This window comes from Manis javanica, chromosome 6, assembly GCF_040802235.1.
Source record: "Manis javanica isolate MJ-LG chromosome 6, MJ_LKY, whole genome shotgun sequence".
NCBI lineage: Eukaryota > Metazoa > Chordata > Mammalia > Pholidota > Manidae > Manis > Manis javanica.
This window is the reverse complement of record NC_133161.1, coordinates 59,091,490-59,106,023: the sequence shown is the minus strand read 5'-3', so window position 1 is coordinate 59,106,023 and position 14,534 is coordinate 59,091,490. Positions and strand designations below refer to the sequence as shown.

Sequence of the window (14,534 nt, the reverse complement as noted above, 5' to 3'; positions counted from 1 at the left end):
ACCATTTAGGAGTGATGTGCATCCATTCTAATGATTTAAATTAAAAACTAAATCAGACTTTAGAATTTCTCTGAGGTTTAAATTTAAAGCTATCTTGTTCTTTTTGAATCAACTCAATTTATTTGGCCAAGACTAAGGAGATTTGTCAGGTTTATATTTTCATTGTTTAATGTCCTAGTTCTCACAACATTATTTTAAATGTGTGTGTAGTTTGTATATGTATGTATGTGTGTAGCATAGATAAATGGATATGATCATTATTAATAATATTCTTGACTTACATACCAGATACTATGCTAGGTTATCTCCTTTACTCTTCTGAATATCAAAACAATCAGTGTAAGGTTTTTATTCTTTTTTTAGCTGAGAGAACTAAGGGAAGTAAGATGTGGTTATTTTAGATAACCTCTTCCAGGCCACACAACCAATTGCCAGATCTAGGAATGACACTCAAGTTTGTGTGACTTCAAAACAAATGCTTTTTCCAGTACCTTAACTATCTTTTTAAATAAAAACCTATATGAAACAAAATTTAAGCAGAATCCAAACAATTTCCATTATCTTATATGATCTATATTTATCAAAAATAGCTATTCATCTTTAACTTAACTATCTTCTCTAAAAGGGTTCATTAGGACAGACATTTTATAACTACTGATGTGAGAAAATTAAATCAATGTGAGCAATCACAGGTGTATCTTAAACAAATTACACCTGAGTTATCAGAAAAGAAAAATATGTCTATGTGAGAAATGAATGAATCAAAGAACATAAGTTTCTTCTCAAATTTCCTAAGAATGGTATAAAAAAAAGTAAAAAAAACACAAAAAAAGCATATTAATGGTCAAAATATTGATGGACTTATCCAAAGAGAAATGTACTAGGGCATTAACTAATCACTATACACACTAAATGAACAACTGTGCATTTGGGTAATAGTAAATTCTACATATAAATAGCAAGAGCATGACACCCATACTTAATACCCTTTGTATATAAGCTGAAGGGAATAAAGCATGTCTCCTGTCATGGAATAAATCTATATACAAGTCACAGGCTAAAATTCAAATTATAGTTTGTATATCTGGTTCAGAATTATAACCACCTAAGAGGTATTTTATAATCTCAGTGAAATATAATTTAAGGTCAATTTTCCATTCCATGTGTCCTTGTATACACGTGTTTTAATCTGTAAGGGTTGCCAGCATTATGCTTGTTTAGCATAGATTGCAAACCTATGGAATTGACTTACATGATAAAGCAATAAAACAGAAAACATTCAACCAGCCTTCTAGATAAATAAAGAAGAGTCTGATGTTGCCAACATATACAACATTGAGTTATACAAGAAAAGGGATTAAAAGCTTCAGTTACACTGATTCTAATGATAACTTCAAAAAAATGGTGAAAACATTGTGTCTTTGTATCGTAATCACTCCTGATCAGTCAGCCTTAATTCATATGGAATGGAATCACTGAGACCATGTATTAGGTTTCTATATTTCTTATGTGGGACATAGAACAGTATTATTAAAACTATGATAAATGGGAAAGATTTATGTTATAGTTCCAAGAAATAAAACATGGCAGACTAAGAAATCTAACCATGACTTTTAATTCAACAGTGTTGCTCCTTCATATCCCTCATGCCAGTTGTTCCCAAACTTGACTTTTGGATCCAAAAGCAAAGCATTAAAAAATGGGCAGAGGAGCTGAACAGACAGTTCTCGAAAGAAGAAATTCAGATGGCCAACAGACACATGAAAAGATGCTCCACATCACTTGTCATCAGAGAAATGCAAATTAAAACCACAATGAGATATCACCTCACACCAGTAAGGATTGCCACCATCCAAAAGACAAACAACAACAAATGTTGGCGAGGTTGTAGAGAAAGGGGAACCCTCCTACACTGCTGGTGGGAATGTAAACTAGTTCAAGCATTGTGGACAGCAATATGGAGGTTCCTCCAAAAACTGAAAATAGAAATTCCATTTAGCCCGGGAATTCCACTCCTAGGAATTCACCCAGAGAAAAAAAGCTGTCAGATTCAAAAAGACAGATGCGCCCCTATGTTTATTGTACCACTATTTACAATAGCCACGATATGGAAGCAACCTAAGTGTCCACTAGTAGATGGATGGATAAAGAAGAAGTGGTACATATACACAACAGAATATTATTCAGCCACACAGAGAAAACAAATCCTACCATTGCAACAACATGGATGGAGCTAGAGGGTATTATGCGCAGTGAAATAAGCCAGGTGGTGAAAGACAAGTACAAAATGATTTCACTCATATGTGGAGTATAAGAACAAAGAAAAACTGAAGAAACAAAACAGCAGCAGAATCACAGAACCCAAGAATTGACTAACGGTTACCAAAGGGAAAGGGACTGGGCAGGAGGGGTGGGAAGAGAGGGATAAGGGCAGGGAAAAAAGAAAGGGGGCCTTACGATTAGCATGTATAATGTAGGGAGGGATGTGCAACACAGAGAAGACAAGTGGTGAGTCTACAGCATCTTACTATGCTGATGGACAATGACTGTAATGGGGGTTGTGGGGAGGGACTTGGTGAAGGGGGAAGTCTAGTAACCATAATGTTCTTCATGTAATTGTAGATAAATGATAATAAAATGAATTTTAAAAAAAGCAAAGCAGAGAATTATTCCAGGGGATATTTAAATTCAAATAATAGTGACAACAATAATGTCTGGCATTCTCTGACTATGGGCTGTATACGCACTGAGCTAAATCTCTTCCATAGAGTATCTCACGTAACCCTCAACCTCCTATTAGAAAGATATTGTTACATCATGTACAGATGAGGAAAGAAAGCTGAAGCACACTGCCCAAGGACACACAAATAGTAAGTCCCTGAGCCAGTCAAGAACTTCAGGCAATGTGGGCCATAACCACCCACTTTCACCTATTGACTAAAATAAGTAAACGGACAGCATCTCATCTCTAGAGTTCATCATATACTGAATAGTTATATACTATACCCTGCCCTCCATCATCCTCAACAAAAAACTCCAAATGCAGTGTGTTTCTGTAGGCAATCATCCTGCTTGTTTATACCATAGAAAACGTAAACCCACATTCTCTTTTTGCTTCAGGAACTTTTAAGATAAACTAACACAATATAACCAAGAATAGGTACAGTCAATGAAATTATTCTCTTTCATACCTATAATTAGAATGTCATCTCTCTTTAAAATGTGAAAATGCTGTTTGATTTTAATGGGTACTTTTTTTGGCGTGTATATTTCCAAATTTCATTAAATGTATGCAAGTTATGCTTCTTCATTTTGCTTTTAGGTTGAAATCTCAAGAAACAATATATGTACACATTACATAATCTTTATTTAATGCCTTTTTAAATTAAAAATGTAATAGATTAGATAATATCCAAAGTGCTGATACTAAGGTTTTACGCTTCATTTAAAATTTTTTCATGGTTTTTAAAGTAAGAAATATATTTATATGGTTCAGAAATTTTAAGGGTACTGAAAAATATTAACTTGAAGAAGAATAAGCCCCGTATTCCTTTCTTCTAGCCATACAAGTCACCTTCATACAGGCAACCATGTTAGGTTCTTATTTATCTTTCCAGACATATTTACAAACATACAACAAATACATTTACACACATATATTTCCCCTTCTCATTTTTATACTTATATGCCTTGTATGGTAGCACCAAATTGCTTTCTAATGTTTGTTTCAATTTACAATCATTACTAAATTATGAAAGTATCTGTTTTAGTTTTTTCCACTGATGCTGGGGGCAATGTTAGCATTTAGGTTTCATGCTTAATTAATGTTACATATCACACATTCTGGGAATACTGGCAGATTCCTCAGCATCAAAGTTACAGAACTGAACCCCAAATTTAAAATAATATAATCATATCTTTTAAGACATAATGATGATAATAAATGTTTTTAACAGTTGTTCAATATCTGAACAGTAAATATATACCCAGAAGTTCAGTATTGTTCTTACAAGATAAGTTTTAATCATCACAGAAGGTCAAATGTTAACATATATTTTTTAGCTGTATAAAAATCTCAGTGACATTAATGACTTTATTTCTATATAATTATTACCATTTGTAGGTAATTGACAAGACGTTTTAATCACAATTTTCATTTTAGCAGCCTAAAGAGAAAAATCTCAAATGGCAGAATCTCTGCCAAGAACTTTTTGTAAAATCCCTTCTACCACTTGTTGAGAACCAACTATTTGCTCTAATTTCTTTATAAACATCACACAGTGTAATTTTCCAACAGTTCCATGAGGTCAATGGTATCAGTCTAAATGTAAAGACTGGAAAACTGAGGCTCAAGAATATTATTAACTAGTTTAAGATGATACAACTAGTAAGATTAGGTAAATGAATAGGCAAAAATTTCCTACAAGTATTAGTCAAAAGAGACAAATACATTGTTGAGTGAATGAATTAAATATGCAACAGATGTAGAATGCTGCTAAAGCCATCTGAAGCAAATGTCTTACCTCAAAAGCAAATGACAAGGCAGGGATGAAAGGCTTCAGATGACCGAGTCTGCACAGCATTAGGAACACCAAGCAACGGGAAGTTTCCAAAACAGATGCCTTAGGTCTGAAATAAATGTCATTAACATACATTAGCTTTAAATATGTTCTTTATATGTTTACATATCATAATTAATACAGTGAGAAACATTTACTTTAATTTTCAAGAAATACACAGCATTTTAATATATTTGAGGAGCATGTGCCTCTAAAAGTGTTTGAAAACAGGCATTAAACTAAGAAATAAAATGCATTTTGTTTTAAGGAGAATCTGTTCTTTATCATTTTATTGCCTAGATTTTGAGCACTGATGAGTTAGGGTGAAACATACTTTCAACTAATAAATAAAATAAATTATTAAAAAACTAAATTTCTAGTGTTTGAAGTAAATTCGAATCGCCTTAGTAACCCAATACCATTACCTTTCATTCATTTAAAAAATAACTTGCTAGGAGGACTGATATCATTAAATACTCTAAAATAATGAGCAGTCGATTTCTGCATTATTGGGAAGATGGAAAGTGTGTATTATGCCTAATGTGAAAAGTAGAATAATTATAGACCTTTATTAATTTTTTGTGATGAATATTTTCTGTATATATGGTATTTTTGAAATGCAAACTATAAAATAAATGAAATAAGTGTGTCTATGTTTTTGAAACACTTGAATGTCACACAGTTAAGCATTTAAAAATTGTCTCATAATGATAGTAATGAACAGCTACTGTATTAACTCAAAATAAGCTTTTTATGATATTCATCTAACATTTATACTTACTTTTATAAAAGAAACAGTATTGTTCTGTTATGAATTTTATAACTAAAATATTCTTAATGTCATAACACAGCTATAAATTATTTAGAATACAGATGTGTAGAGAAAAAAGAAGAAGACCCATAGTGTATTTATTGAACTTAAAAATTTCTTCTGCAGTCTATTATTAAGTATGACCCATTGTTTCTGCCATATTGAATATAACATTTTTATAGAAAAAAGAGAACACTTCTTTTCAAGGAACTTAAATCCAATTAAAACAAGGTAATAGTTTCTTATTTGTATTCAACCAATGTGATCATGTTTTGTGAAAATTACAAAAAATTTCACCTTATGAAATAATGTATATCATTAGGATAAGCTAATTCTTAAACAAATTGATAACAGTAATTTTCAATGAAAAAAAACAGAAGATAGGATTTATATTCCAAAACACATTTAGTTTTTATTAATTTATTCTATGGCTTACTTTTCAATCTTTTATATTATGAAATGAAACATACATATAGAGAAGTATACAAAACAGAAATATGTATCTTGATAATTATCCACAAATAAAAGCCACAATATCAGCACGCTTAAATGGTACCTCTTACATCCTAAATACTTCTACCCTCCTTCTATCTCAGAAAGAATCACTACTCTGACTTTCATGGTAATCATACCATCCTGCTCTTTTTTTTAATTTATGTATTTACTATGGTGGCATAACTTGCTAAAGACCATTCTGTAGTATTTTTTTTCTTTTACTATATGAAATTATATTCTACATACTTTTTGGTACCTAACATTTTTTACTCAATGTTGTTAGATACATCCATGATGCTGTATGTAGCAGCAGTGCATTCTTTCACTACTATGTAGTATTCCTAATACTGTGTTATGTGAATATACCAGTACTCATGCACCTTGTAAAGGACGTTTAGATTGTTGGCAGCAATTTTTTATCATGGACAATGCTGCCTGAACATTCTTTTACATGTTTTTGGGTGTTCGTTTAGTATATAACTGGGACTGAACTGCCAGGTTATATTATATATATATAGTGTATGTGTATATGTGTGTGTGTGTGTGTGTGTGTGTGTGTGTGTGTGTGTGTGTGTATAAAAGCTCAAATTCATCAAAATTCTTATACTTTGTCAAGGTAGGTATTAAAATATAAACTGTGTGAGCATTCCAACAGTTCATATTGTTGATCCTCTTAATTTCAGTCATTTGGGATATAAGCTCTTTGCTTTGCAAATATCTCCTATTTGATGGTTTTATTTTTACTACTTTAATGAGAGTTAATTTTTGAAGAACTGACTTCCTTAATATTATTATAATCTAATTCATCAATTTTACCTTTTTGATAAGGGATTTTTATGTATTATTTAATATTTTTACCTATTCCAAGATTATAGAGATATGTTACTATGCTATCTGCTGAAATCTATATTGGTTTCCTCTTTTAAATCTATAATCCCTTGATGCCAGAATTAATTTTTTACGGTATGAAATATTTGTTGTTTATTTTTCTTATTCCTCTGTGCAAATTCAGTTTTTCTAAGAACATTTATTGAAAAGACAGCCTTTTCCCACAGCTCTGCAGGGACACCTTTGTCACAAATCAAGTCTATATATATGCATAGATCTGTTTTTGGATTCTGTTCTAATCTTTGTGCCAATAAAACATATCTAATTACTGCAGCTTTATAATAAATCTTGAGAGGCAGTAGTGCAACTCCTGTCACTTTTTTTAACCTCAAGACCATGTTGGCTATTATTGGACCTTTGTGTTTCCATATATATACACACACACACACACACACACACACACACACACACACACATGTATATATATGAAAGGGTCTATGAAATTCCATGAAATCCTTTTACAATTTTAATTCACTTGCATTAAATATGTAAAAAATAAGGTGAAAATTGTAATCTTTACAATATTGAACATTCTGATCTATCAATATAGTTATTTTCCTATTTATTTAATTCTTTGTCTTTCACAATATTTCCATACTTTTACAGTGATTTTTAGAGATTTTTTTACTCCTTTTTTAGGACATTTTCCAATTATTTTTTCTTGGTATTTGATATGTTTGACAGTACTGCATTATTTGCTAGTAAATAAAAATATAGTTGACCATTTCTCTAAAAATTTCCCTAAACTCAATTAATTTGAATAATTTCCCTACAGATTATTTGACTTTTCTCATTTTTATTAGTTATATTTATTAGATTAGCTAATATGAATTTTCTAATTAATTTATTAATTTATTTCAAATCCTTATGCCTTTATTTCTCTTTCCTTCCTCCACTTTCTAGGACAATGGTTAATAATAAGTAAATCTAACTTGTCAGTTTCAAAGGGTAATCTTCAACATTTCACTATCCAAAGTGAAGTTTGCTATAGGAATTTGTAGCTTTTACTTCACCTTCACTTTCAGAGGATATAGAATTATATGATTGCAGTAATTTTCTTTCAACACTTTAAAAACATCATTCCATTCTCTTTTGGCTTCTATTGCACTGGTTTGGAATGAATTACCCTTTCATTAGTGTAAGTTCTGAATAAGGCCTGAGGCAGTTTAGACTTTTACATAATTATTATATACAATAAGATGCATTTAACAACATAGGATATATTGTTGCAAAATTGATAGGTTGCTTATTTGGTCTTTATCTGTATCAGTGAAGACAAAGAAAATCTTCATTAAAAAATGAAACTCAACTATTGCTATTGGCTGATTGTTAATTCTAGGGAATGTTTGCAACCAACAGAATGGGTTCTGATTCTGTGGATCTGGGTAATTATTTCAGATATACTTGTGACTCATGTTTCCATTTTTTTGGTCCATCTTTTTATGGTTCAGCATGTACTTTACTTCTAGCATAGAAGAGTAGGGACAGAAAGCCAAACAAAATAAATAAGAAAATAAACACAATTTTTAAAGTATTAAGGGAAATAAGTTTAAAATTCTACACATTGTTTATATAGAACTATGTGAAGTAGGCCAGCTGCATCATTCTTTATCAAATGTTTATAGGGAATACATATTATAAACAGTTTCATTAACCAGTAAGATCATTGGATGATGAAACTACAGAATCTGCTGCTATTCCAGAACACTCATCAAGCATTCCTTGGGAATGTGATACAACATTCAGTATAAGTTAAATGTATTTTTAAATACATTTTATTTTTGTTTAAAATTTCCTGAAAGTAATGGTTATTGGTTACCTACTTGAGAAACAGTTACACTACAACAAAGATGTATGACTGCACGTTTTTGCAATTTTTCACAAAGTTATGATACATTGTAAATTATATAACATGTGAATTGAAGAGTCATATTGTTTGGGTTTGTGTTCTGTTCTATTGCTATTGTCCATCTGTCTTTCTTGGTCTGTAAAATGAGCCTCATAATAATTATTATCTCGGGCTGCTGTTGTAAAAATTAATAAGATATTCCCTGGCACAAATTGAGTACATAAATATTGTTATTACTATTTATATTAATGATTGATAAACAATAAGCAAAAATGAATAGACACCTTTCTATGTATCTCCTGTCATAAAAGAAATTTAAAATTTTTCAAGTGAATGTATTTTCTTACTAGGGTAGTGTTTGAAATAATATTCTTTAAATAATATGAGGGTAAAGGACATAAGCTTTAAACAGACAGAGATTCTGGCATCTATTATGAACTATTTAAGTTCAATCATTATGGCAAAGGAAAAATACTCAAATATGTTTTTATATTAAATACAGTTATGTTCTATGTTTTGCCAAACTAATCATTATATTTATAGGGTTTCTTTAATAAAGTTGAAAAACATAAATTTCATTTAAAGGTTTTAGACTTAAAGTATACCCTTGATTTATAATCAGATAAACTGTTACTGTTTCATTTAAAATGAAAGTGTGAAATTACTTTCAACTTTACTTTTTTAATAAATGGTGAACATCAAAGTTGCACAGATATTTTAAAAACATTATAAAATTACATAAAATGAAATAATTTCACTTCTTGCCTTTGATCCAGAAGAAATCCAATAGAGGTCAAGGTCAGGATAATGAAGCAAACCCTTAGAAGAAGAGTGGCCTGTGATAATACCTGTCAAACAAAGAGAAACCAATGGATCCTTTACTCATCAGAAGGAGCATTAGAATTTAAGGCTGACAAGAGAAACAGCCCCAAATTTTATTTTATATTATATTACATCATTTGTCACTTACATTTTTCAAAAAGGTTGAATCTGCAGAGGACATTTTAGTAGTTTTCCTAGTATTGCTTAGTTGTCTTGTTGGACACTTTGAGAATGAATGAGACAGTCCTACAATGATATTTTGCTCTAAGTGTTCTTTCTGAAAATTCTCCTCTAAAGTTATGAATTTCGTAATTTTTTAAAATACCTATGCCCCATATATGAAGAAACCATGTACATATTTATGAACAAATACCACATCCTAATAGTAATTTAATATTACCCAAACCAGAGTTGTCTTTAAAACAGAAAATAAAGAATGTGTTTTTGTGTGCAAACACTTATATGAGATTGCACACACACGTACTCATATTTGATTAACTCTATATGTTCATACAAACTGATCAAAGGTTATCTTTTGAATTATTGCAACAAAAACAACATTCTTCTATGTCATGATTATAAACTATGCATTTTGCTTACACATCAAAATTTTACAATGTTTATTGAGCATCTACTATTTTATAGCTTCCAGGCTATATGCTTCATACACTTTAATTCTTTTTATTGGATGACTGCCTTACTCACTGATGGAGTCTATGTTTCACCTTTATGAGAACCCCAGGTATATGATACAACAGGTTGGCTAAAATAGTTATCAAAATTTTATGTAAACACATTTTTTTCTTTTTCCTGATATAACTAGAGGTAATTTCAACTCACTGTTAACTCATATACATACCTACACCTAAACTGCATCTGCTAAAAGTTATAAACAATAAACAAAAGTCATCAGTTGCAACTGCTGTTCACATCTCACCCGACCTCTACACCATCTTATAAATCAGCCCAGTCACTCATGGTCAACTATTAATACCTTCCTATTCACTGTCCATGTGCCTGGATGGCACATGAATTGAAAGGAATTTTAAACCATCTAAAGCAGGAGTTTAGGAGATGAGTACTGAGTGTTCAAAAATCTGGATTAAAAGTGTCAGAATGTTTAAGAACATGGGGACAGTGCTGGGTATCAGATTTGGATGGAGATCTCAGTAGACACCAGAAGTTTTAGTGGAGCGCAGTATGGTACTATTTGGGTATCTGGAAATCACCACTGGTTGCTTTGGGACAGTAAAGCAAAAAATGCCAGAAAAGATTTTCTAAGTATAATTGAGTACATTAATGTTTGCTCAGAGGAAATATTTTGTCTTCAAATAAAAATGTTTCCTTCAACATTATTTCTTCATTTTAATTTCTTTTAGGGAAAAATTCATATGACAGACATAATTTGTACCTCCAATCATAGTATGACTTTAAATGCTCTATAAGAATATAGGGGTTTAGAGTTATGAGAATGTACCAGCTGTATAGCATAAGCAAATTATTTGGCATTAGTAAGGCTCTGTTATGTGTTTGGTGCATTTGAAATGAAGTAAGAGTTTGGCAAGGGCTATAATAAAGTACTCAGGAGAGTGCTTGGCACAGTCAGTCAACGAATGGTCATGATGAGTATCGGTTATTATGTTCAGGTTATACTAATTTTCCAAATGGCACTTTGGGTAATCTTAATTAGTTATAATAAGATATATTAGCACAAATAAAAGGTCCAATAGCTCTACCAAGTATCACAGGAAATTCAAAGACAGGACAAAATATATTTCTTGTTTTGGTTTGGGAATTTATGATCTGTGGACAAAAAGAAAGAACTCTTTCTGCAAATTGCATCCTGGCTACTGGAGTCAGAGTGATCACCAGCTTAACACAGCCACGCAGCTATCCAGTCAGTGCTTCTACTTGACTAGAAGGCATCTGAACCTTAGCATGTCTAAAACCGTGTATTTTATTTCCTCCTCCATACCATATATTCCCCAATTTTCTTCCTTTTAGAATGGCACCTCCAGTTTTTCAATTGCTAAAGCCAAAAAACTTGTGATGTACCTTTGACTCTTTCTCTCATTGTCTACTTCTAATACATCAGAGAGATAAACGTCAGCATTATATTTGAAATATACCTAGAATAAAGATATTTATTACAAACCGCACAATTAATACCCTGTTCCACCCTAACATAGTCTCTACCACAATTGAAATATACTCTTAACCAGTTTCTCTCTAAAATTGCATGTCTTCCGATCATGGCCTTCCACCCCCAGGTTGCAGCTAGAACACTGGCTCCTTTTAACAAGCAGGCCATGTCATATCATCCTTATATTCTAAATCCTCCAGGGCTTCAAATCTCACAATAAAACTCCAAGTCCTTACTCTGGCCTGAATACACCAAACCCCTACACTCATATTACCCCCAGTAACTGCTGTTTTTCTTTTGTCAGCCCTATCAGATATTTTGCTCTCTCTTGAACAGGAAAAGCATCCTTCCCACTCCAATCTATTTTGCCTACGTTCCTTCTGCTTGGAATGACATTCCCCTATGATCATTATGGCTCATTTCTCCTTTTCATTCAGGTAACTTCAAATGCACATCCTTGTCTGTCATATATAAATAGTACTCCTCCATAGCTCTCTATAATTTTACTCAGTAGTATTATACTCCATACAATTCACCACTTCCAAATATTTATACATTTGTTTGTTTGTGCATTCTCCAAATGTTTGTTGCCCATCTCCCCCCACTGGAACATAAGCTCCATGACAGGTTTTATCTCTTTTTTCACTGTTATATCGCATGTACCTAGAACATTGCCTGGCACATAGTCAGCAGCCCAGTATGTTTGCTGAATGACTGACCAAATGAATGAATATTTTACATTTGTGTTTTAATATTCATGACTTTCATATTAATAATACTGCAACATTAAATATTTAATCTAACATCAATATTTTAGTCCCTTAAAATTAAAATTCTATTAAGCTATTTAATAATTTAATATTAGTAATTTAATATTAATAACATAGTATTACTCTATTGAGTATTTTTAAATGTTAAGGATGTAAAATATTAAATCCTTCAATAGTCATATATTTAATTCCTTAAAGAACAGAACGGTCCTAAAATTTTTTTAGTTTAATGGAAGCCAAGATTACTAGAAGAATAAATCAACATAGAACGCATACTCTTCCTTTAGAGAGTTCATATTTCTATGGAATTCCTAAGTTTTACCATAAAGCATCCTTTTATAGGATACTTAAGACTTATAATCAATCGACCATATCTAATTTCTACATGTTCATTCCATTAATATTTATTGAGCATATACTACACAGTACAGTAAATACAAGTTTAAGATATTGAACAAGAAAGACAAAATCCCTGCCCTAGATATCACAATACACTAATCCCTGATGATGTGACCTTAGGCTAGCCACACTAAGAAAAATGTAGAAATATAAGCTGTATATCTTTCAGTTATTTCCCAAAATACAAAAAAAAAAGAGAGATGTTAAAAGACAGTCTCAGAGAGACAAAACCTTTTCATGAGAACTAATTTTAATAAGGAACTGTGAATCCCAAGAACTGTGCATTTAGACTGTTTCCAAGCTGAGTTAAAATGTCTATTTAAAGTATTTTAATAATCAAAATAAGATCTTAATTCAAATTATAATCAACCTATGATTGATTATACTTATTATATGGTAACTTTTTTTAATTGAAGTATTGTTGATATATAATCTTATATTGGTTTCAAACATACAACACAGTGGTTCAGCAATTACCCATATTATTAAATCCTCACCACCACAAGTACAACTATTATCTGTCAACATATGAAGATGTTACAGAATCATTGGCTATTTTCTCCATGTTGCATTACCATCCCTGTGACCAACCTAACATTATGATTGAGAACTTTTGTGCCCCTTTATCCCCCATCACCCTCCCAAACCACCCACTCCAAACCTTCCCCCATGGTAACCAGCAGTCACTTCTCAGTGAATATGAGTCTACTGCTGTTTTGTTCATTCTTTGTTTTTAGATTGCACAAGTAAGTGAAATCACATGGTCTTTGTCTTTCTCCTCCTGACTTATTTCACTGAGTATAGGTCCATCCATGTTGTTGCACATGACAGGATTTCTCTTTCTTGTCGCTGAATAATATTCCATTGCATATATGTACCACATATTCTATATCTGTTCACCTGATAGACAGTTTGCTTCCATAGTTTATATAACTTTAAAGAAGCTGCCTGGTGCTGAACAAACTTTGGCATACACTGATAGTGTAAAGATATATTTAATTTCACAGGAAATATTTCATTATTTGAGGTAAATAAAATTTTAAATGTACAATTTTTCCACATTATTACATTTCCACATAATGAACAAAAATTATATTTTTAATTGGAACTCACAATGATCACTTTTCTAAATTCTTAAAGTCTATGCTTACCAGACAGGTAGCTTCCACTAATGACCTTCCTTTACTAATATTTATTACATTCATTTCATGGCTTTAGGTCATAACTGATGCTCATTTGGGCTCATATTTCTTCTTTTTCACAATACTTCAGTTTCTACCTCAAAACTTTAGGAAATTAAATCAAATCCCAAAGGACCATACTTGAAGAAAACAGTATACACTAGATATTGACTAGAGAGGTTTCCTGTAGGACCTAAGTTAGATCTAATTTGTTCACGTGACACTCTGCCAGGAGAATACAATTAAATATATTGATTTTTTTTCCCCAAACAGTCTATTAAAACACGTCAACATGAAAACATTAGTTAACAAAGTTGTAGCGCCCATTATATTTTACAATAGGCAGCATACAAGGGAATTTAAAACTATAAAAATCTGTTTCCAAATTTATATTGGATATTCTCAGATGTCTCATTAACTTGAAACATATCATCAAATAATCTGTATTAAAACCTATTTGCAGTAAATCTATTACACATTGTATTATTAGACTGTTAAATATTCAACTGTTTTGAGTGTGTCTATTATTATAAAGGATAGCATTGCTTTTAGTTTTACTTTGAAAACATGCTAGTGCATCCATATTTTCATTTCAAATGTGTATTCATGATATCACC

General features: G+C 31.5%; 1 protein-coding gene across 2 annotated transcripts in view; it reads right to left on the bottom strand.

Moving 5' to 3' along the window:
* The window catches only part of AGMO (alkylglycerol monooxygenase), a 390,540-nt gene that overhangs the window by 136,839 nt on the left and 239,167 nt on the right, over nt 1-14,534 (bottom strand). For both annotated transcript variants that reach the window (XM_037019894.2, XM_037019895.2), the window contains 2 exons: nt 9,368-9,450; nt 4,524-4,629 (listed from right to left, as the gene is read on the bottom strand). In XM_037019894.2, the coding sequence (XP_036875789.2) occupies nt 4,524-4,629; nt 9,368-9,450 (189 nt within the window). The remainder of the gene's footprint in view (nt 1-4,523; nt 4,630-9,367; nt 9,451-14,534) is intronic.